The sequence below is a fragment of the Notamacropus eugenii genome, chromosome 2, assembly GCF_028372415.1.
Source record: "Notamacropus eugenii isolate mMacEug1 chromosome 2, mMacEug1.pri_v2, whole genome shotgun sequence".
Taxonomy (NCBI): domain Eukaryota; kingdom Metazoa; phylum Chordata; class Mammalia; order Diprotodontia; family Macropodidae; genus Notamacropus; species Notamacropus eugenii.
In genome coordinates, this window is record NC_092873.1 from 203,649,516 (window position 1) to 203,672,685 (window position 23,170).

The window sequence follows — 23,170 nt, forward strand, 5'->3', positions numbered from 1 at the left end:
AGAAATCAATGTTTTAATTTCCTACTTCAAATGCAATCCAAATCAGATCAATCATTAAAGAAAACATGTCAAAGAACAAGAGTAGAATGTTCATCAGCCAATTTAACTTTGAAGTAAGAAGGGTAGAGATTTTCATATGAAAATTTACATATAGATCTAGGTATCACATACCAACTTTTAGAAAATAATTAGGTAATGAGACATTAGAACACCCCTGTCCTTTGTTCCTTCATATGAAAAGATCAGACTCTTCTACAAAGAGAGTCATGAATACAGAAAACAATTGTCTTATCTCTATGGACATATACAGGCTGCAGAATGATTATTTCCAATATTGCTTTTTATTACCAAACCCAATAGAAATATTTCAGTTAGATGGCAAAGCCCAGATTGGAATAAGGGGGGTAGAGTTTGGGATTCACTTCCAGAAAACACAAATAAAGACCACAAGTGAGCTAGGGCTGGCACTAAAGCAATCTACTGGCAATGTAAACCAGCCTAGAAAAATGAATTCATTTCAGGTCACCAATTGAGATAACGCCTTCTTGAAAATACCATTATATTCACAAAACCCTCATTATTGATTTTACAATATGTGAATTCACAAAGCATGAATTTTTATGGATACCAATATAAAACAATCAGTAGCCCTTTAAGAACAACTAAAACATGAAATTGAAATGCTAGTTTTCTGGAGTTATGCGCTTTGCACTCGAATGCTCTTCATATCTTGCAGTAGCATGGGCCTATAATTCTGTTCCAAGTTTTCCATGTATTCAAAGTAGTCACTCACCCGAAATCCATGAAGTGCTTCTTCCTGCCCAAACAATACAAAAGGAAATTCATTAACTTTGAAAAATATATTGAGTTCCACAGTAAGGAACTTTAAATGTCTGCATTTAACTCAACAACCTACTTTTTTTTTTCCTCCTGTTATTGGTTGGGTATTTTAGACTACCAGAAAATTTCTTATTTTTTGTGAAGTAAGAAATCAGAGTATCCTCCATCAGGCATTTCAAAACAAACTAATTGGGTTTTCTGTACCAAAAATCACCGATGAATGTTTCTTTAAAATTTACAAATTCTGCAAACAGCAGTGAGGTAACAATACAAATGTATCTTGAATTGTTTCTGTAAATTAACTGCTAAAAAATAATGCTATTTTTCTCCTCTGGATTACAAAGTACATTAGCCCTATAACCATCTTTCCAAAAAAGCACAGCTCGTGGAACTACAGAAAAAAGAAAAAATATCAACCTTGCTTAAGTGATCATGTCCCAATAAAAGTACCAGCACAACATTTTGGATAGATGTATGCAGAGTATTACCTTACTAAAGTGCTTCATAATTATTAGCCTCATTTTACTTTTCCAACTTCCCAATACATAGGTAGTACCTATCTTCAAGAAGAACATTTTACAGGAGACTAAATTACATTTTCATGGATCTGTGATTTCATTGATACGTATATTTCTCAAGATAGCAAACCTCTCACATCTTCATATGCTATGTAGTTATTGTCCCTGTACCCCAGCAAATCCTCTAAAGCAGGTTCACTCAGTAGACTAGGGACCTTCTCCTTATCTATCCTGACATACTGTGGATGCCAAGGCTTTTCACTACTTAATTACCCTACCTCCTTTATGCCACTTCTTCACAGTTCTTTGTGGGTATTATCTTGCAGCCTGCTTATACTCACCATACAATTTTATTTGGTCTGGGTCTAATCTAGGGCAATCAAGTAATTCAAGATCAGAGATTAATGTGCAATAGGGTATTCATAGACCATAAAAGGTAATCTTTAAAAACTTACTAATCAAAAGAAATTATAAGAATGTAATCTAGAATTAATCAATAAACATTTATTAAGAATCTACTAAGTGCCAGACACTATGTAAAATTCTGGAGATACAAAGAAAAGCAAAAGATAGATTGAGGATCTGAGGATCTCACAAGTTAATGGGGAGACAACATGCAAACAACTATACACAAAAAAAGCTATGCATGTTATCTGTATGTATAAGTAGGAAACAATCAACAAAGGGAAAGTACTACTATCAAGGAGGATCTGGGAAAGGCTTCTTGTAGAAGATGAGAGTTTAGCTGGAACCTGATGGAAGTCAAAAAAGCCAGGAATCAGAGATGAAGAGGGAGAGCATTCTAGGCATTGGAAACAGCCAGGGCAAATACCTGAAATCAAGAGCTAGAGTATCTTGTTGAAGGAAAAGCAAGGATGCTAATGTCTGTAGATCAAAGAGTAGGGAATAAGGTCCAAGATGACTGGAAAGATGAGACAGAGGACAGGTAATTAAGGGTTTTGAATACCAGAGGTTTTGTATTTGATCCTGGGGTGGGGGTGGGGGGGTTTAAGGGTTGACATGGTTGTATCCGTTCTTTAGGAAAGTCATGTTGGCAGCTGAGTAGAAGGTGGATTGTAGTGAAAAGATGTTTATGGCAGGCAGACCAACCACCAGCAGGCCACTGAAATAGTCCAGGAGTGAGGAGGTGAAGGTTGGAGCTAGTTGCTTTTCTCAAGAAACTTATCACATAGCTTTGGAAGGAAAGCTTACTCACACACACAAAAATAAACCAAAAAAAACCAAAATCATTTCTGCCTTCTTTTTAATCACATCAAGTAAATACTTTTCTACTTTATTAGTCTTTCAAAATGACCAGAAATTTCTTTCATATAATTCTGTTTCTGTGATTTGGAGATTCCATTAAATCTCCACTTGGTTCTGTGTCCTTTGTGCTTCCTAAACTGATTACTATTTTTATTACTTTATTTTTAATGTTAAGTTAACTTACCATATCTCTGTCTTAATACAATTTTTATAAAAGTTTCATATAGTGCTAAGAAATATATATTTTATATACAGTGTACATTCATGCATATATCACACAAATATGAACATATACAATTACTTGTATATGTTCATATATTTTTCTTTTTGTTTAGCTTTTTTTAGGTTTTTCCAAAACTGATAGAGAGACATTAAAATTTTCTGCTACTATTTGCACTACTGTCTCTATCTTCTCTTTTATGGATTTTATCTTTTATGAATTTAGGTGCAAAGGCATTTGAAAGATTTATGTTTAATAGTGATATTGGTTTGCTGTCTATCGTTCCATTTAGCATTATGTAATTCCCTCAGATATCATTTCTTGCTGTAAATTTTAGTTTTTGCTTTGTCCTATAAAATTGCAACTCCTGCTTTTTTAGACTCATCTGTTGCTATATATATGTATGTATGTAAATTTTTCCCCAATCACTCAATTTAATTCTGTGTGCATCTTTGGTTTTTTTTCATGTGTTTCTTACAAGTAACAGATTGTGGGGTTTTGTTTTCCCATTCAATATGTCATTTTTATGCTTCACCGGACATTTAAAGTTATGAGGTTTGTATTTTGCTCCATTTTTCTCTGATATTTTATCTCCCAAATTAAAAAATTTCCTGCCTCTACTTCTCTAAGGACAATGTGTCTCCATTTATTTTAGCTTAATCTAATTTAAGACAAACATTCTCTCACTGGCTCTAGTCCCTGAATCCTCAAGCAATACCTTCCCATTTTTCATTCCTTTCCCTAATTTTATTTAATTAATTAATTTCATTTTCTTTCTTTGTTTAATCTAGTTACCTAATTCTTCCACTCTTTTTTTCTCAATTAAACAGTCAAGTAAAATCCCTCTTCCTCTTTCCACTCCTTCAACTTGGTTGTACGTCAGTATTAAAGACATCTTTCGTTCATTTTCTTTATTATTTCTCTTCCCTTTTAAGTACTCTAGACTTTTCATTCTTTTATGCGTGGCTCTTCCATTTATTTATTCCTTCTTTAGTTTAAATATTCTTCATGGAATTCAAGTTTCTAAGGTACATATTTTGAGTTCTCTTTTCTAAAAAGTTTCTATGCCATTGCCTTGTACTCTCGTCTCATCCCCCTTTTCTGCTGAGCCTCACTCTTAAAAATTCTAATTCCTGCAGATGATAGAGAGGATAGAAGTATTTCTCCACCTTGGGAATTGTCTTCTGTCCCTCATTGTGCAGCTCATTACTACCCTTCATGTCCTCTCCCTCATAATAACAATAATTATGATCATTTGTCCGTTGGCCATGAAATCTCCACTCTGGGTTCAAACTTTCCTGCTTTTCGTAGTGTCAGTGGTACATAAAAGCTGATTCCCTTTCTCCTGAGGCAGAAGGAATGGTTTCCTTAAGCACTAAATATCTGAAGATTATACTCATTATAAGGTCCCCATGTTCCATCATACTATATCTCTTCCCCCATGGGAACGTTCATCAGTGGCACCCTTGCTAAGTACAGAAATGATCTCCCCCTTTCTTTCCTTGTGCTTCAATCCTTCTGTTTGCCTCTTTACCCTTTCTCATACAGGTTCTTTTTTTCCTGCAAAACTATGGGTTGACTTCACCTCCAAGATTAATCTTTAGCTTGCTTGTACCACATATTCCCCTCTATCTTCTTCCTCTCCTCACTCCTCTTCTGGGCTCTCCAATCTTCAGTTTAGTCCTTCTTCTCCTCCCACACAGCATACACAGGCACAGATGCAAAATAAATTGATTTACCTGTGCGTAGTGTTATGAGGTTTTAGTCCATGTTTCAAGTCTGTTCCTCCACTATCCTTCTATTTGACTTCTACTTTCATCTTTTACCCACTTCAGTCTTACTTTCTGCACCTGTTTAACAGCAAGGACCCCAAAATACAGAGGACGGCCTGCTTGCTATACAGGTTCTTAGATTTGCTTTTCTAAAAGGAAAGCAACTTTTGAGGAGTCAACAATCACTTTAATCAAGCACATATATCAGTCACTTAGTTCAGGGGAAAAAGTCAGCACCCTCAACTTCAGAGAAAATACTGAGAAATCAGCAGACAGGGCTTCCAACTGCCTGACAGTAAGCAATACATACATCAAAGATCAACAGACAGATAACTATCTGATCAAACATACGCAGTTACCAGAAAGAGAAGCACCAAACTCTGCGGGCTCCTTAGCAGCTGCCCAGAGTCTTGTCTGACCAAACACGTCGAAAGAGTAAACCCCAAAACAAAACCTCACCTCAGAGTATACATATGTGTGTGTATATATATATATATATATACTGTTCTGTTCAGAGCCAGAGGGCATCTCAACCCTTGAGTGCCTCATTAGAAATTAACAAAAGGTTACAAATCTCCCCTAATCAAGCTTCCTTTAATGGGCAGGCCATTAATGGGTGCAGAAGATCCCTTCTATTAACATAATTAACATTACAAACAGAGGCCTCTTTTGGTGATTGGATGGCTTCTCATAGAACCTCCTCTTAAGGAAGCTACCCAGGTCAATCAAGTTGCATTCTTTTACTGGTTCACTGTAGATTTCTACCATTCATGCAGCTGAGTATCCCTCCTCCCCTTCAACCCCTCTTTCAGTTTCATTTTGTGTGTAGTTTTCCTCCAATAGAAGGTAAACTCCTTGAGGGCAGAGACTGTATTCTCAATGCTTAGTGCTGAGCATAGTGACTGACACATAGTAGTCTTTTACTAAATTCTCACTGACAGATCTTTGTCTCATTTATTTTTAGAAAGTAAAACCAACAAGAGATTGTTAATGTTATTGCTGTTGAAACCCCATAGGTGTCTTTTCCTTTTAGTTTTTTTCCCCCTTTTCCCCCTGGGGGGGTTTATTTCAAGACCTGTGCCTTCCTTGGTTGCTTTGTTTACTACTCTTTTTTGGGGGGGGGGAGGGTGTCAGGTCTGGGGTATTTGCAAAGCAAATAACCTCAGATCTGGTTTTTATTGAATGAATGCTTCAAATGCCCTCTTTTATGTAACATCTATCTTTTTTCATTAATGACTAAACTCAGATTTGCAAGGTATATCTCCATGGGTTGTATATTACATTCCTTTGCCCTTCAGAACAAATTCTATTCCCTCCAGTGGCCTCTGATAGGTGCAGAAAAGTCTTGAGTTATTCAAATTTACTTTACATCGAAAGATTTTTCTTCTAATCACTTGCAGAATTTGTTATTTGTCTTTGAAATTGTTAAATTTTAGAATTTGTAGCAACTGAGTTTGTAGCATATTCCTCCATGTTTCCATTTATGAATTCTTTTGATTGGCACTTTATTTTATTCATTTAAGTTCAGAAGGTCTGGTAAGTTTTCATTACTTATCACGTTCTCCTAGGAGATACATAATCGTCAAGGTTCCTCTACTATTCTTTTTTTTTTCTAGATTAATGTTTTGTATGAACAGAGATCATGTTTTCTTTTTAACATTACTGCTTCTTGCTTTTCTGCTTCCAAATTATCCTTTACTTCTGTATACACATAAGTATTCCTAAGCAGTTTTGCATTTCTAGTCAGTTATTTTCTCTTGTTTCTTTGATGAGGTTTGCCACTGCAGATTTAAGTTTTTTTTTTTAATTTCATCAACTATTTCTGCAGTGTAGCTAATAAATTCTGCTCCTACAATTATTAATATTGTATTAAGACATTTGATAATATCCTTCTATTGTTCTGTCTTCTCTTGGGAATCCACAGTGCTCTCTGTCTCCTTAGGTATTGATTCATTTTCTTTTGTCTTGCATTATTTATTCATATTGGTTATCCATTCTCAAAGCCTGTCCTTTACTTTTCAATGCAACTTGTTCCTCAGATTTAAATCTCTCTAATGTAACAAATATAGAAACTGAGTACTAGGTACGTCATTCAGTCTGTTAATAATATACTTTAACTTTTTTTTGTCATTTCACTTTGCCATAATTCTTCAATAAACTTATCCTGTGCAGTTAAGTGGTGCAGTGAATAGAGCACTGGTCCTAGAGTCAAGACCTGAGTTCAAATCCAGCCTGTAAGCAGTATGACTTTGGCCAAGTCGTTTCACCTCTGTCTCAGTTTCTTCAACTGTAAAATGAGGATTATAAAGCATCTACTTTACAGTGTTGTTTTGGGACTCAAATGAAATATTTATAGTGTCAGCCATAATGAATACATAATAAATTCTTATTCCCTCCCTACACAGTCATTATTGTACTAGATTCAGACAAGATTATCAATTATTTACATCTCATCTTCTTCAATTTACTTGATTTCACTGAATTTTAATTAGAAACACTGTGTATTTGTTTATTTTTGCCTTACTCCCCAAGAATTCATTCTTTTCTTTTCAAAAATGTCTTTCAATCTGATATAGGAATGATTTTTCAGCTGAAGAATTCACTTCAAATGACTATATGACAATGACAGTTACACTGCTTGATTTGTCTATCCTTTGTATAGCCTCCATGTATTAGTAGCTTACTATCACCATTACTAAAAAACATAAATTTAGAGGTTTCACAAATTGTCATTCCTAACAAAAAAAGAATTAAGCTTTACTATTTGTTAAAAAAATTCAGCATGTATTTAAGATTTTTAAAAGAACGAATGTCTAGTTTTTCTGATTGTCATATATATATTACATTACATGTTATACATTATATAAAAATACATACACACAGAGATATTTAGAGATATACATAGGTCTTACTTTGTTCAAGTACATTTTCCCAGAAGCTACCACTTCTAGAATTTTTTTTTCATTTTTGACACTAATTTTTTTTAAACAAAGGGAAAAATAGTTCACTATTGTGAATATATTCTGATAAAATCAAAATACAATGAATTTTAAAAGACTATTTTAAGACAAAATGTTAAATATTCATTTTATAAAATGGTTTTTTAGATTATACATTATTTTATTGATTCATGAAAAATTATAAATATGTGTGTGTATCCACACATATGTATACATATAAAAGTTCCAATTCTCCAAATCTGTTTTTTTTTGTTGTCACAGTGACATATTTTTTTTCATACTAGCCCACAGTTTTTTCTTACATATATTAATGTATTATTTTTCTAGTTAATTATAGCTTTTTAAGTTGTCAACCGATTCAAGTTCTAACAAGTTAGTTCTTTTGAAGGGTTTTTTCTTTTCATTTATATTCCTAAGTGTCACCTTCAGCAACAGTAGGTCCTTATTCTTAACATTACTAAATATATCATCATCATCACCACCACCATCATCATCATATCTATTCCTTTTAGGTTTGCAAAGTGCTGTTTACCTATGTTATCTCACTTAATCTTCTCAACAACTTCTGAAAGTAGGTGCTTTTACAGATAAGGAAACTGAGGATGAGAGAGGTTGTGACCTGTGCAGTCATTTAACATAGTAAGTACTACAAATAAGATTTTACCCTAAGTGTTTCTTGACTCCAAGTTCAGCATCCTTCCAACTGAGCCAAATTGTGTCATTATCATCATCTAAATTTAAAGAGCACTTTTCGGTTTTTAAAACACTTTCACATTTTATTTCCACAGAAGACCTGTGATGTTCCATTTATTCCCATTTTACAAATGAGGAAAGTGAGGTTCAAAGGTTAAGGAACTCAATGTACCAGGGAAAGTAAGCAGCAGAGCTGAAATTAAAACTCAAATCGTCTGACTTATGAATCAGGCCATTATTTGCTACATCACACTAAATGTCTACTAAATAAAGGAATAACAAGATAATAAAGACTCAATATACTATCAGTTATTCAGGTTTTCCATTCCATGTATGTAGGTGATTTTTAAAGTCAATAATAGTATGTTATAAAGTTCATCAGGCTGGTCAAAAATATCAAATTACTGACACTAAGACTGTGAAAGTAAAATAGGAATGCTCGTTTAGGGAACAAATAGGGCTTATATGTAACAGAAGTTGCATAAGAACAAAAATTTAATTAAAGGTATTTAAAAAAATCTAAACAATCAGATTTTCCTTTTGACCAAAGAGCATGTATTATTAATGTATTTTTGATTAATTTGACATCTTTTCCACTCATTAATAGGCTCATCTGACCTGCTTAAATCACATGGAAGCCTAAGTTATATGTGGTGGGAAGAGATTGTTGAACTGGTGGAACAGGAAGGGTGGAGCAGAACTAGGAGGAAGTTGGTGAGAGCAGTTAGAACTGAGGAGAGAGAGGATACTGGCAGACATCCAATTAGTATTATAAGTATTTGCTTGTGGGAAAGTCCCACTATAGGGGATGTGGGGGTAGTGGAAAACTTGAGAATGATATTGTCTCCTGCAGTGCTAATGTGTATTGACTTCCTGGTTAATATGATGGATTTGGCTTTCTGGTGTTGGGATTTGGTTTTCTGATGTCTGAATAAATGTTCTTATTCTGCCTTCTATATGGAAAGTCTGTTATGCTACGCAATTCAGAACTATGCCAGCATATTCAGAGTAGCCCTCAGTGCTATGAATATTGCTTTGGAGATACATTTGGTGTCACAAACAGGAACACAGGATATAAAATATCTATTTGGAAGCAGAAGGGCTTTGGAGGAAGAAATGGATATATCAGGATGGGAGGATTTATCTTATTCCTCCCTAGTAAGGGGATGGGCTAAAAGAACTAGATCCTGTGAAAACTGAGACCTGAAGTTATGGAAAGGAGAATCTAGAGATTTGGAAAGATATTTGCAAGGAATACCAATAAAACCAGGTAAAAAACTGGCAGGAGAGTGTAGGAGAGGCTGGATTATATCAACAAGTTATCATATTATATGTAAAACAGAGACGAACTGCTGAAGGAAAAAAATTCAGATTGAAAAAGAGCTAGTATGCATGGGAATTCTCAGCATTCGGGTTCTTCTTTAAAAGAGCAAGATGGAGAGTCACATGTGGAAGAAAAGGTTGTTCATTTAGCTCAGGAGAAGTGAAAGGCTGGCAAAAGGAGTTTGCATGCAACCTTTGTACAGATCCAGCCCAGTTGCCACAGTGACAACTGCCAGGAGAGTGTGTGGGAGGAAAATGTAAGAAAGTCACAGGAAGAAAATGAAAGAATGCTAGAGGGGGAGGCTTCTCAGGCAGAAGCATGCCAAATACTAAGATAAAAACAGAAAAAGCAGGGGGGCAACAATGTTTAAGGAGATAATTGAGGATTTTACTCAGTAGGAGGTCACAGATATTTTGTGTTGGTTCATGCAAAGGATGGGAGAATTGTTAATATCTTAGATGGTGAGAATCACTGATGAAGGGGCCAGAGGAGTATCTATAGATGGCATGGATTGCTTGAAATCCACAGGCCTTAGAATCCTTTTGTACTGCAAGCTTTTAGAGATTATAATATGCAAGAAGGTAGCAATATGACTAATCTGTTAGCTTTGACTGCATGAGGATGTAGTAAGCAGGATCCTAGTGACTATGTGGCCTAGTGGAGATAGACCCCAGTATTCACTTAAGCACTAACTGAAAAAGTTAAAGGAGGAGGTAATGAAGAATGCCATAATGATCAGAAACATATGCATACTATGATATCCCCTTAGCAGTCTTCCATAGGAATATAATAATGAAGATGGCTTCTCCTGCTTATAAGCACCTAATTCTGACTCTAAAAATAGGGGAAATAGGGTACCCTCTTCTGGAGGTGCTGGGCAAGATTTCACAGTTAAGTGACTTAGTAGACTGGGGAAAAGATAAATTTTCTCAAGAGACAAGAGTAAATAGCCAGTGGATTCAAAGTCAAAATAGATTGAAAAGAAAAGCATTGTTTACTGCTCTATTGAGAAGGTAGTATTGAGGTGGAGATTTTGGAAGAATAGATGGTATTCCAACTGATGAACTATACAAAATGTACCAAGAAAAGGTGCTTGATATTGGATGGAATAGAGAAGTAAGAACTGTCCCTACAGATCGTTCTGAACCTTTGTATCCCAGTTTGTCACACTTTCAGGTAGAACAGGAAATTGGCTGAGGCCCAGCTCAGATTAAAGAAATATACAGATGAGATTATAGACCTCATATCAGTTTGATCATATATTGGAAAAATCGATCAAATACCATAACTAGGGCATTAAGACATACTGAGGCAGAAGCTTCCCTTATATATGGAAACCCTGATAAGTTTAAACATGGAACTCCTATCACCATCACAGGATTGGGAGGGACTAAAATATCAACCAGCCAAAACTAATGATGAAAATTGGACAATCACCTAAGAAAGAATATGCCATGGTAATTGCACCCATTTCTGAATATATCATTGGAATAGATATACTGAGAGGTATGACTAAATTTAATTGAGGGGAGTGTAATGGCAAGCAAAGTAGGATCTTTTGGTGTTTTTGGTTTAGATAATCAAGTACCTCTGATTGAATCTTGCCTTTAATTGAATCAATCAAGAGTCTTTGAATAGAAATAGTACACATATATATTGTAGAGAGAGTTTTTAACCAATCAGACATGTGCAAATGGGCTCTAACCAATCAGATACATGTGACATCTAGTCAATCAGATGTTGAGTAGAACTGTATATAAAGGGAGCTAGAGCTGACGGAAGCAGATGTGAACAGAATCAGCATTGAAGGGGTGAGCCAGGGTTGAGGAGACCGATGAGGAAGACCTCTGAGAGTGGAGAGGAAGACCTCTGGGAGCTGAGAGGACACCTCTGAGAGCCGAGAGAGGAGACCTCCAAGAGTTGAGCAAGGAGACCATCTCCTGTCTGATGATCTGTATTGGTTCCTCAGACAGAAGTCCTATCTGTTGGTCTTTATAAGTGAACTGAGATGATGGTGCTGATGGTGTGCGTTAATATTGTTGTTGCCTTGCTGAGCTTTGTTTTCCCAGAAGCAAAAGTTGCACAGTAGAGCAGTGAATACGAGCTGAGACGTGGAGCAGGAGCAGAGAGTTGCCTATGTGTGAATCCAGGTGAGAGTCGGGAGTGGTCAGGCCACAGAGGAAGAGCCAAGGAACTTGGAAGTCAACCATGAATTAAGATGAAAGAGGACTTTACTTGGACACTTGATATTGATTAAGAAGATTGTTCTTACAGTGCCGTAGGGGTGGATGGTGTGGTATTTTGAAAAAGGACTTTACTTGACATTGATTAAGGATGTTGCTATTGATACGAGACATATGTATTAGATGATATGTTTTGCTTAAGGATGTTGGATGAATGTAATGCTTTACTGAACAATGTTTAACTTGTCGCTGAATAGAGAGGTCATTACATTATGTGATTAGATGCCTGAAATTATTCACAGCAGCAGTCCTCATGTACGCTGCCATGATTGACTTTACAGAGATATCAATTTGAAGTAAGGAAGAGAGGAAATCAAACAGTTTTAGTAAATAAAAAAAAAAATGGACCTGATCACTTTACCTGATCCTTCTGAAGTAATTACTTTAAAGGAGTATCATGTGCCAGGTGGGCAAGTTAAAATTACCAATACTTTAAAAGAATATATTGAGGCAGGAGCATTAGTCCCTACAACCACTCGATGGAATAATTCTGTCTGGCAAGTATGAAAGTCAGAGGGGACATGTAGGATAAGGAAAGTCAGAGAGGACATGGAAGATGAGAGTGGATTATAGACAACTGAATAAGGTGACTCCTCCCTTGTTTGCTGCTACTCCAGATACCATTACTTTAATAGAAAGGATCCAGAAATATGATGGGATGTGGTATGTAGTTACTGATTTAGCCAATGCTTTCTTTACTATCACAAGTAGATTCTAAACAGTACAGCCAATTTGCTTTCATTGGGCAGGGCTGACAATATACTTTTACATGCTTGCCAGAAATATATCTGCATAGCCCCCCCCTCCCCCCCCCATTTGTCATAGGATTGTGGCTGAACATTTGGACATTAGAGGCTGGACATTAGAGCTACCTGGTGTATAGCTTCCCCACTACATAGATGATATTATGATACAGGGAAAAAATGTAAAAGAAGTGAAGAAGAGTTTGATACTTTTAATTGAATGTATGAAAAGCAAAGGGTGGGAAATTAACCCTGCAAAGATTTAAGGGTAAGCTCAAACTGTAAAATTTCTGGATATACAATGGAATTAGGGGCTGTGAAAGATTCTTCCACAAGCCTGACAAAAGATTCAGGATATTCCTATCCTCACCAATAAAAAAGAGGCCCCAAAGTTTATAAGATTATTTGGATATTGGTGACATCACATGTCACATCAAGGACAAATTATGAAACCCTTATATAAAGTTACTAGGAAAATATATGAATGTATTGGGATTTAAGCAAAGTAAAGCTTTTGAAGAAGCAAAGGCTGCTATACAATTGGCCTTAGATTATGACCCATGCAAAGTGGATTGATGGATTACAAGTGACTGTACAGGATGAATATGTAAACTGGAGTTTATGGCAAAAACAACAAAGCTGAAATATACCTTTAAGATTTTGGTCTAGGAAACTCCCTTCATCTGGAGTTCAATATACCCCTTTTGGAAAGCAGTTGTAAGCTACATATTGGGCTTTGGTAGAGACTGAACAATCGACACTGAGCCATGAGGTAATACTAAGGCCTGGAATTCTGATTATGACCTGGGTAATGAATACCCCAGCTTCTCACAGAACTGACATGCTCAAGAGGATAGTATAATTAAATGGAAATAGTATATTCAAAGTAGCTCTAAAACAGGCAAAAGTAGAGTTTCTGCTTTAAATCAATCTATAGCAGAGATACTGACGGAAATGATACATACCCTTAACCAAAGCAAAAGTTGGTATAGTCCTTGGTAAAACAGAATGAGGGATATGATGGACTAACTGAAGAACAAAAAATAAACTAATACATGCATGGTTTACTGATTGAACAGCAAAATATTTGGGCCCAAAGAAACATTGGAAAGCAGTAGCTATAACCTATGTACTAGGCAGACTTTGAAAAGTACTGCGATAGGTAGAAGTAATCAATATGCTGAACTAATGGCAATACATTAGCATCAAGCTATCAAAACAGAACAAGGAGGACAGTGTCATATATTCACTGATTCATGGCCAGTAGTTAATGGGTTAGCTACATGGATGCCTATGTGGAAAGATCAAAATTGGGAAATTCATGGCAAATAAATTAGGGGCAAATAATTATAGCATGATATGTGAGACATATATATGGTTACTAATTTCTCAGTTTTTCATGTAAATGCTCACATAGCCCTCATCATGCCAGAACATGAGTATGACACACATGTTGATTGACTAGCAAATATTGCTACTCAACATATTGTCCCTACTGTGATACCAACTGATGATCTGGTAGTAGCAAAATGGGTCCATCAAATGGCTGGCCATTTAGGGGTTCAGGCCACACACCAGTGGGCACAAGACCAAGGCTTCAGTATCTCTCATTCATTGTTAAAACAAATAGCAGAGGAATGTTATATATTTCAATTGAAAAAGGAACTGGTATTTGGGTAGTAAACTGAGAGATAGCAAGTAAAAAAGCACCAGCCCAAATCTGGCAAACAGATTATATTGGACCATTACCCCAAGATAAAGGATGCAAATTTATATGTACTTGTGTTGACACCTATTCAAGTGTACTAGTGGCTTATCCCTATAAGAATGTGACCCAGAAAAACACCTGTAAAACTCTAGATATCATAAGTCTATATTACAGAATCCCGATGCAGATTCAAAGTGACAATGGGTCACATTTCAAAGGTAATGAAATGGATATATCATTCCATATTATCCACAAGCATCTGGATTAATTGAAAGAATGAAATACTGAAAGAATAGGTAAGGAAGTTAAGCTTTAATAATTCTTATCAACATTGGAAAGATAATTTGTTCACTGCTTTGCGTAATTTGAATAACAAACCATTGGGAGAAGTAGCAGAATGATGACCCCAAGACGTTTGCAGGCCAGGGCCAAGATGGCGAAATAAAAGCAGAGACTTGCTAAAGCTCTCCTCTCAAATCCAGCCAAATACCTGTAAAAAATGACTCTACACAAATTCTGGAGCTGCAGAACCCACAGAATGATAGAGTGAAGCAAATCTCAAGCTCAAGACAGCGTGGAAGGTCAATAAGAAGCATCTATCACACCACGCTGGGAGCAGAGCACAGCCCAGCGCACAAGCTACGCTGGCACAGACAGGATCTGAGCAGGCCTTGGGGGACTGAATATCTGGTGCATGTGGTGGTTTCCAGCCTTCATAACCCCAAACCACTGAGGACAAATATTTTGTTAGAAATCACCCCTTCATATTCAAGTCATCCTGTTCCCTCTGTCTATATGTATACAATCCATCCAACTACCCTAATAATGAGAAAAGTCTCGAGAGTTACGAATGTTATCTTTCCATGTAGGAATGTAAACAATTTAGCTTTAGTAAGTCCCTTATGATTTCTATTTCCTGTTTACCTTTTCATGCTTATTTTGATTCTTGTGTTTGAAAGTCACATTTTCTATTCAGCTCTGGCATTTTTATCAAGGATGCTTGAAAGTCCTCTATTTCATTAAATAGCCATTTTCCCCCTGAAGGATTATACTCAGTTTTGCTAGGTAGGTGATGCTTGATTTTAATTCTAGCTCCTTTGACCTCTGAAATATCATTTTCTAAACTTTCTGATTGCTTAATGTAGAAGCTGCTAGATAATGTGTTATGCTGATTGTGTTTCCACAGTACTCAAATTGTTTCTTTCTGGCTGCTTGCAATATTTTCTCCTTGACCTGAGATATGGAATTTGGCTACAACATTCCTACAAGTTTTCCTTTTGGGATTTCTTTCACGAGGCAATTAAGTGGATTCTCTGAATATCTATTTTCCCCTCTGGTTCTAGAATATCAGGGTAGTTTTCCTTAATAATTTCTTGAAACATTATGTCTAGGCTATTCTTTTTCATCATAGGAGCTGCTACTGGAAGTGACCTTTTTTTTTTTTTAAAAGTAGGTCTCCCCATCTATCTCAGGAAGGAAGTAGATTGGTGGATTCTTCCAGGTAGTCTAATAATTTTTAAATTGTCTCTCCTAGATTTATTTTCCAGGTCATTTGTTTTTCCAATGAGATATTTCACATTGTCTGCAATTTTTTTATTCTTTTTTTTTTCATAATTTCTGGATTTTTCATAAAGTCATTAACTTCCATCTGCTCCACTCTAATGTATAAGGAATTATTTTCTTTAGTGAGCTTTTGGACTTCCTTTTCCATCTGGCCAACTCTGCTTTTTAAGACATTCTTCTCATTGGCTTGTTGGATCTCTTTTGCCTTTTGGGTTACTCTATTTTTTAAGGTATTATTTTCATCAGCATTTTTTGAGTCTCCTTTAGCAAGAAGTTGACTTAGTTTTCATGACTTTCTTGCATAACTTTTATTTCTCCTCTCAATTTTTCCTCTACTTATCTTACTTGATTTTCAAAATTGTTTTTGAGCTCTTCCATGGCCTGAGACCAATTCATATTGTTTTATTATTTTATTTATTTTCAGTGCTCCACAATCACTTCCACATAACTAGATTTTTTTTTTTACCTTACTCCCCCTCCTTCCCCCTCATTCCCCAAGACAACATACAGTTCTATATACGTTTTACACATACATTCCACACTAAATACACCCTCACCTTAGTCATGTTGCATAGAAGAATTAAAATGAATGGGAGAAATCATAAAAAAAACCAAAACTTAATACAAAAGAAAATGATCTGTTCCATTCTGTGATTGCATTCCACAGTTCTTACTCTAGACATGGAAGGCATTTTGCCTTAAAAGACCACTGGGAATTTTTTAAGTCCCTGCATTGCAATGAAGTTCTAAGTCTACCAGAAAAAAATCCTCACGCACTGTGGTTGTTGCTGTGTACAAAGTTCTCCTGGTTCTGCTCCTTTTGCTCAGCATCAGATCATATAAGTCTTTCTAGGCCTCTCTGAAGTCTTCCTGTTCATCATTTCTTATAGCAAAATAGTATTCCATTACATTCATATACCACAATTTATTCAGCCATTCTTCAACTGATGGGCATCACCTTGATTTCCAGTTTTTGGCTACCACAAAGAGTGCTGCCATAAATATTTTTGTGCATGTGGGACGCTTTCCCATTTTTATGATCTCTAGGGGATACCGTCCTAGAAGCAAAATTGCTGGGTCAAAGAGTATGTACATTTTTGTACCTTCTGGTTCTAGAATATCAGGGCAGTTTTCCCTGATAATTTCTTGAAAGATGATGTCTAGGCCCTTTTTCTGATCATGGCTTTCAGGTAGTTCAATGATTTTTAAATTGTCTCTTCTGTATCTATTTTATGTCAATTGTTTTTTCAGTGAGATATTCTACATTGTCTTCTATTTTTTCAGTCTTTTGATTTTGTTTTATAATTTCTTGATTTCTCATAGATTCAGTAGCTTCCATTTTCTCCATTCTAATTTTTAAGCAATTATTTTCTTCAGTGACCTTTTGGACCTCCTTTTCCATTTGGCCAATTCTTGTTTTTGAAGCATTCTTCTCTTCATTGGTTTCTTGGGCCTCTTGCCATTTGGCCTAGTCTGTTTTTTAAGGTGTTATCTTCTTCAGTATTTTTTTGTATCTCCTTCACCAAGCTGTTGACTTTTTTCTCATGATTTTTTTACATCGCTCTCATTTCTGTTCTCAAATTTTCCTCTACCTCTCTAACTTGATTTTCAAAATCCTTTTTGAGGTCTTCTGTGGCCTGAGACCAATTCATATTTTCCTTGGAGGCTTTGGATGTAGGAACTTTAACTTTCCTATCTTCTTCTGAGTGTCTTTTTTGATCTTCCTTGTCACCAAAATAACTTTCTATAATCAGCCGGGTTTTTTTCCATTGTTTGCTCCTTTTTCCAGCCCATTACTTGACTTTTAACTACTGTTAAAGTAAGTCTCTACTTCCAGGGGTGTGCAGCTATTTTCAGAGATACTTATAGGGACCTGTAAGTTTTCAGTTCTTCTAAAGTGGTATGACCTAAGGAGAGGTGTTTTCTACTTTCCCGGCCTGTACTCTCATCTGTGAGTAACCACAAGCATTCTTTTCTACCGTAGAACTGTGAGCAAGTCCCCCTTCCACTGAGGCAACAAGCTCTGCTATGCTAGTGCGCCTCCTTGCCCTGAGATTGCCACCCAGGACTGAGGCCTGGATCTGAGTGGGCAAAGCAACAGAGTCCTGCCTCAGTGCTAGCCAAGATTTTCCTATAATCTTCTTCTGACCAGGTGTTTGACCCTCTTATTGGCTATGTGCTGAGAGCTCCAGAAGCAGCCACTGCTGCTGTTGATTTGTTTACTCTCAAGGCATGCTTCTGGCCAGCTAGGGCCAGGCTGTGTTGACAAGGCCTGCACTGAACTATGCTCCACTCTACTCTGGTGCACCAGATCCTTCCTGCTAACCTAAGTTGTCCTTGGTGTCTTTGGGCCAAGAGGTCCAGAAACCACCACTCCCTTATGTGAGTGAGTCAGTTGCCCCAAGACATGCTCTTGGTTTTCTGGAGCTGGGTCTCTCCTGGTACTGCCTGTGCTAGACTGCATTCTTCTCTCAGCCTGGTGCAACACACTCTTCCTGCCAACGTTCCAAGTTGTCTTGGGCTGAAAATTTCTTTCACTCTCTCTTTTTATGGGTTCTCCTGCTCTAGAATTTGTTTAGAGTCATTTTTAAAGGTATTTGGAAGGTTCTGAAGGAGAACTCTGGTGAGTTACGTTACTTGACCTTAACCTTAACTCTGCCATCTTGGCTCTGTTCATCAGTAGTATTTCTATAGTGCCTACCATGTCCCATGCACTGGGCTAAATGCTTTACAGTATTATCTCATTTGACCCTCACAATGACCTTGTGAGTTAGATACTGTTATTATCCCCATTTTCCAGTTGAGGAAATATAAATGATTTTCCAAGGTCATATAACTAATAAGTATCTGAGGCTGGATTTGGAAGACTTTGGTCTTTCTAACTCCAGATTCAGAATTATTTCCTCTGCCACTTAGCTTCCTGTACTTTTTAGGTTCCATACAGAAATATCATTTGTGCCACACAGATCACAGGAATTGGTGGTGGTATCATCTCTTTTGTGATGCTTTGAGACTTCTCTGTAATAATTACTTGGAAACATGCCCCAGGAAGACAGTAGTTCTTTCTCTTGTTATTATTAGGTGAACAAATAGCTGCCTCAGTGCTCCAAAGCAAGGCATTACTAATTAATATTACTATTCTCTTAATCTTCTTCCTCTAACTAGATGATATCTTGTCTGATACATTCTGTATGTCTACTACATGATTATTTTTTGTACAAGTTCTTCTCCCTCCAAAGAATATAACTCTTATTTCCTCTAGAAGAACCTGAAGTCAATTTTCTTTTCTTTTTTTTAAATTTATTTATTTGACATTCATTTTAGCAAAATTTTGGGTTCCAAATTTTCTCCCCTTTTGTCCCCTCCCCCCCCAAACACCAAGCATTCTAATTGACCCTATCACCAATCTGCTCTCTCTTCTATTATCCTTCTCTGCCCTTGTCTCCCTCTTCTCTTTTGTCCTGTAGGGCCAAATAATTTTCTATACCCCTTTACCTGTATTTCTTATTTCCTAGTGGCAAGAACAGTACTCGACAGTTGTTCCTAACACTTTGAGTTCCAACTTCTTTACCTCCCTCCCTCCCCACCCCTTCCCTTTGGAAGGCAAGCAATTTAATATAGGACAAATCTGTGTAGTTTTGCAAATGACTTCCATAATAGTTGTGTTGTATAAGACTGACTATATTTCCCTCCATCCTATCCTGTCCCCCATTACTTCTATTCTCTTTTGATCCTGTCCCTCCCCATGAGTGTCGACCTCAAATGCTCCCTCCTCCCCATGCCCTCCCTTCCACCATCCCCCCACCCTGCTTATCCCCTTATCCCCCACTTTCCTGTATTGTAAGATAGGTTTTCCTACCAAAATGAGTGTGCATTTTATTCCTTCCTTTAGTGGGATGTGATGAGAGTAAACTTCATGTTTTTCTCTCACCTCCCCTCTTTATCCCTCCACTAATTAAGTCTTTTGCTTGCCTCTTTTATGAGAGATAATTTGCCCCATTCCATTTCTCCCTTTCTCCTCCCAATATATTTCTCTCTCACTGCTTGATTTCATTTTTTTTAAGATATGATCCCATCCTCTTCAATTCACTCTGTGCACTCTGTCTCTATGTGTGTGTGTGTGTGTGTGTGTGTGTGTGTGTGTGTGCATGTGTGTGTGTGTAATCCCACCCAGTACCCAGATACTGAAAAGTTTCAAGAGTTACAAATATTGTCTTTCCATGTAGGAATGTAAACAGTTCAACTTTAGTAAGTCCTTTATGACTTCTCTTTGCTGTTCACCTTTTCATGCTTCTCTTCATTCCTGTGTTTGAAAGTCAAATTTTCTTTTCAGCTCTGGTCTTTTCATCAAGAATGCTTGAAAGTCCTCTATTTCATTGAAAGACCAATTTTTCCCCTGAAGTATTATACTCAGTTTTGCTGGGTAGGTGATTCTTGGTTTTAGTTCTAGTTCCTTTGACTTCTGGAATATCCTATTCCATGCCCTTTGATCCCTTAATGTAGAAGCTGCTAGATCTTGTGTTATCCTGATTGTATTTCCATAATACTTGAATTGTTTCTTTCTAGCTGCTTGCAATATTTTCTCCTTGACCTGGGAACTCTGGAATTTGGCCACAATGTTCCTAGGAGTTTCTCTTTTTGGATCTCTTTCAGGAGGTGTTCTGTGGATTCCTTGAATATTTATTTTGCCCTCTGGTTCTAGAATCTCAGGGCAGTTTTCCTTGATAATTTCATGAAAGATGATGTCTAGGCTCTTTTTTTGATCATGGCTTTCAGGTAGTCCCATAATTTTTAAATTGTCTCTCCTGGATCTATTTTCCAGGTCAGTTGTTTTTCCAATGAGATATTTCACATTATCTTCCATTTTTTCATTCTTTTGGTTTTGTTTTGTGATTTCTTGGTTTCTCATAAAGTCATTAGCCTTCATCTGTTCCATTCTAATTTTGAAAGAACTATTTTCTTCAGTGAGCTTTTGAATCTCCTTTTCCATTTGGCTAATTCTGCTTTTGAAAGCATTGTTCTCCTCATTGGCTTTTTGAACCTCTTTTGCCAATTGAGTTAGCCTGTTTTTCAAGGAGTTATTTTCTTCAGCATTTTTTGGGTCTCCTTTAGCAGGGTGCTGACCTGCTGTTCATGCTTTGACTGCATATCTTTCATTTCTCTTCCCAGCTTTTCCTCCACCTAAGTTGATTTTCAAAATCCTTTTTGAGCTCTTCTATGGCCTGATCCCACAGAATATTTAGTCTGGATGTTTGGGATACAGAGGCCTTGACTTCTATGTCTTTGCCTGATGGTAAGCATTGTTCTTCCTCATCAGAAGGGAAGGGAGGAGATGCCTGTTCACCAAGAAAGTAACCTTCTATAGTCTTATTTCTTTTCCCTTTTCTGGGCATTTTCCTAGCCAGTGACTTGACCTCTGAATATTCTCCTCACACCCACCTCCCCTCCTGATCCTCCCAGCCAGAGCTTGGGGTCTGAGATTCAAATGCTGCTCCCCAGCCTCAGGGCTTTGGCAGGGGCAGGGCTGCTATTCAGTGTGAGATTAAGTTCAGGTGCTCAGGTGGGGGCAGGGCCGCCTCTCAGGCTCAGTTCCCTCAGGGGGTTTATGCAGAGACCTTCAACAATGGATCCAGGGTCCTGCCTGCTTGGGGAGCCCTGGTCTGCCGCTGCGTCAGCTACTGCCTCCCGAGGGGGCCTGAGTTATGGGGGCACCCCACTCCCCTCTCGACCTGCCAAGAAGACCCTCTCACTGACCCCCGTCACCTGTGGGTGGAGGGACCCGCACGGCCGCTGGAGATCCCGTCCCTGAAGCCCGCTCAGATCTGCTCCTCTCCGTGCCGCGGCCGCGGCAGGGCTGGGCTGGGCTCCGCGTCCGCAGTGCGACGGACCTTTTGCGAGAGGTTTGCAGGTCCCTCTGGAACAGAAATCTCCTTTGTTCCACTGTGCTGTGGCCTCTACTACTCCAGAATTCGCCGTGAGTTCCTTTTTACCAATGTTCTATGGGTTGTGGGTTCGGAGCTATGTGTATATGCGTCTTTCTACTCCGCCATCTTGGCTCCGCCCCCCCCTGAAGTCAATTTTCATCGCTAATTTTACAGTTATCATTTTCTTTCTCCTCCTCTGTGTAACATTCTTCCATTTTCTATCACTTTGGTAAGAGTCATTATCTCTCTTTCCCCTCAGATCCCTTTTTCTCCATATTAAAGTCTTCTTTTTTCATATAGGAATGTCTCTAGTAACTTGCATTATAGAAACATGTTCTTTGAGTTCCTTCATTTTCTCCCAAATGAGGAAGATCAGCATATACTTGGAACACATATGACATTCATTCAGTTTTGAAGAAATATAAACATTGCATGTTTTTCAATTACTGCACAATTTCCTCTCTTCTCTGTAAGGGCTGAGATTTTCAGCCTTGTTCATTAAAACTACATGTGGGTAAAGTGGGAATGGTGAAATAGCTTGTAAAATGCTCTAAATCACTATTGAATAGAGAGATGCAAATCAAAACAACTCTGAGGTACCACATCATACCTATCAGATTGAATAACATGACAAAACAGGAAGATGATAAATGTTGGAGAAGATGTGGGAGAGTTGGAACACTAGTTCATTGTTGTTGGAGCTGTGAGCTGATCCAACCATTCTGGAGAGCAACTGTGGCCAAAGGGCTATAAAATCATGCATCCCTGATCTAGCAATACCACTAGTAAAATAGTATCTCAATAGAGATAAAAAACCACAAAGGAAAAGGACCTATATGTACAAAAAATATTTATAGCAGCTCCTTTTTGGGATAAAGAATGAGAAATTTAGCAGATGCCCATCAATTGAGGAATGGCTGAACAAATTGTGGTATGTAATTATAAGGGAATGATATTTGTTTTGTAGGTAATGATGAATAGGATGCTTTCAGAGAAACTTGGAAAGATTATATGAGCTGATACAAAGTGAAATGTACTTTGTACAAACTAAGAGCAGAACTGCAGGATGATTCCTGTGAATGACTTGGTTATTCACATCAATACAACAATCCAAGACAACTCTGAAGGACTTATGAAAAATGCTATCCAGCCCCAAAGAACTGATGGTATCTGAATGTAGACTGAAGGATACATTTTTTAACTCTATTTCTCTTGAGGTTTTTTTTTGTGTTTGTTTTCTTTCACAACATGAACAATTATGGATTTGTTTTCCATGACTACACATGTATAAACCTATATTGAGTGGCTTGCCTTCTCAATAGGGGGTAGGGTGGGTGGCAAGTGAGGAAGGAAGAAAATGTAGAACTCAAAGTTTTAAAAACAAATGTTAAAAATT

General features: G+C 37.3%; 1 protein-coding gene across 5 annotated transcripts in view; it reads right to left on the reverse strand.

The window, feature by feature from the left end:
- Positions 1–321: 321 nt before the first annotated feature.
- The window catches only part of TBC1D32 (TBC1 domain family member 32), a 230,718-nt gene continuing 207,869 nt past the window's right edge, over positions 322–23,170 (reverse strand). For all 5 annotated transcript variants that reach the window (XR_011974491.1, XM_072643167.1, XM_072643169.1 and 2 more), the window contains one exon: positions 322–817. Coding sequence is in view for 4 of the 5 variants with exons in the window: in XM_072643167.1 (XP_072499268.1) it covers positions 698–817 (120 nt within the window). In the remaining variant the exon portion in view is untranslated. The remainder of the gene's footprint in view (positions 818–23,170) is intronic.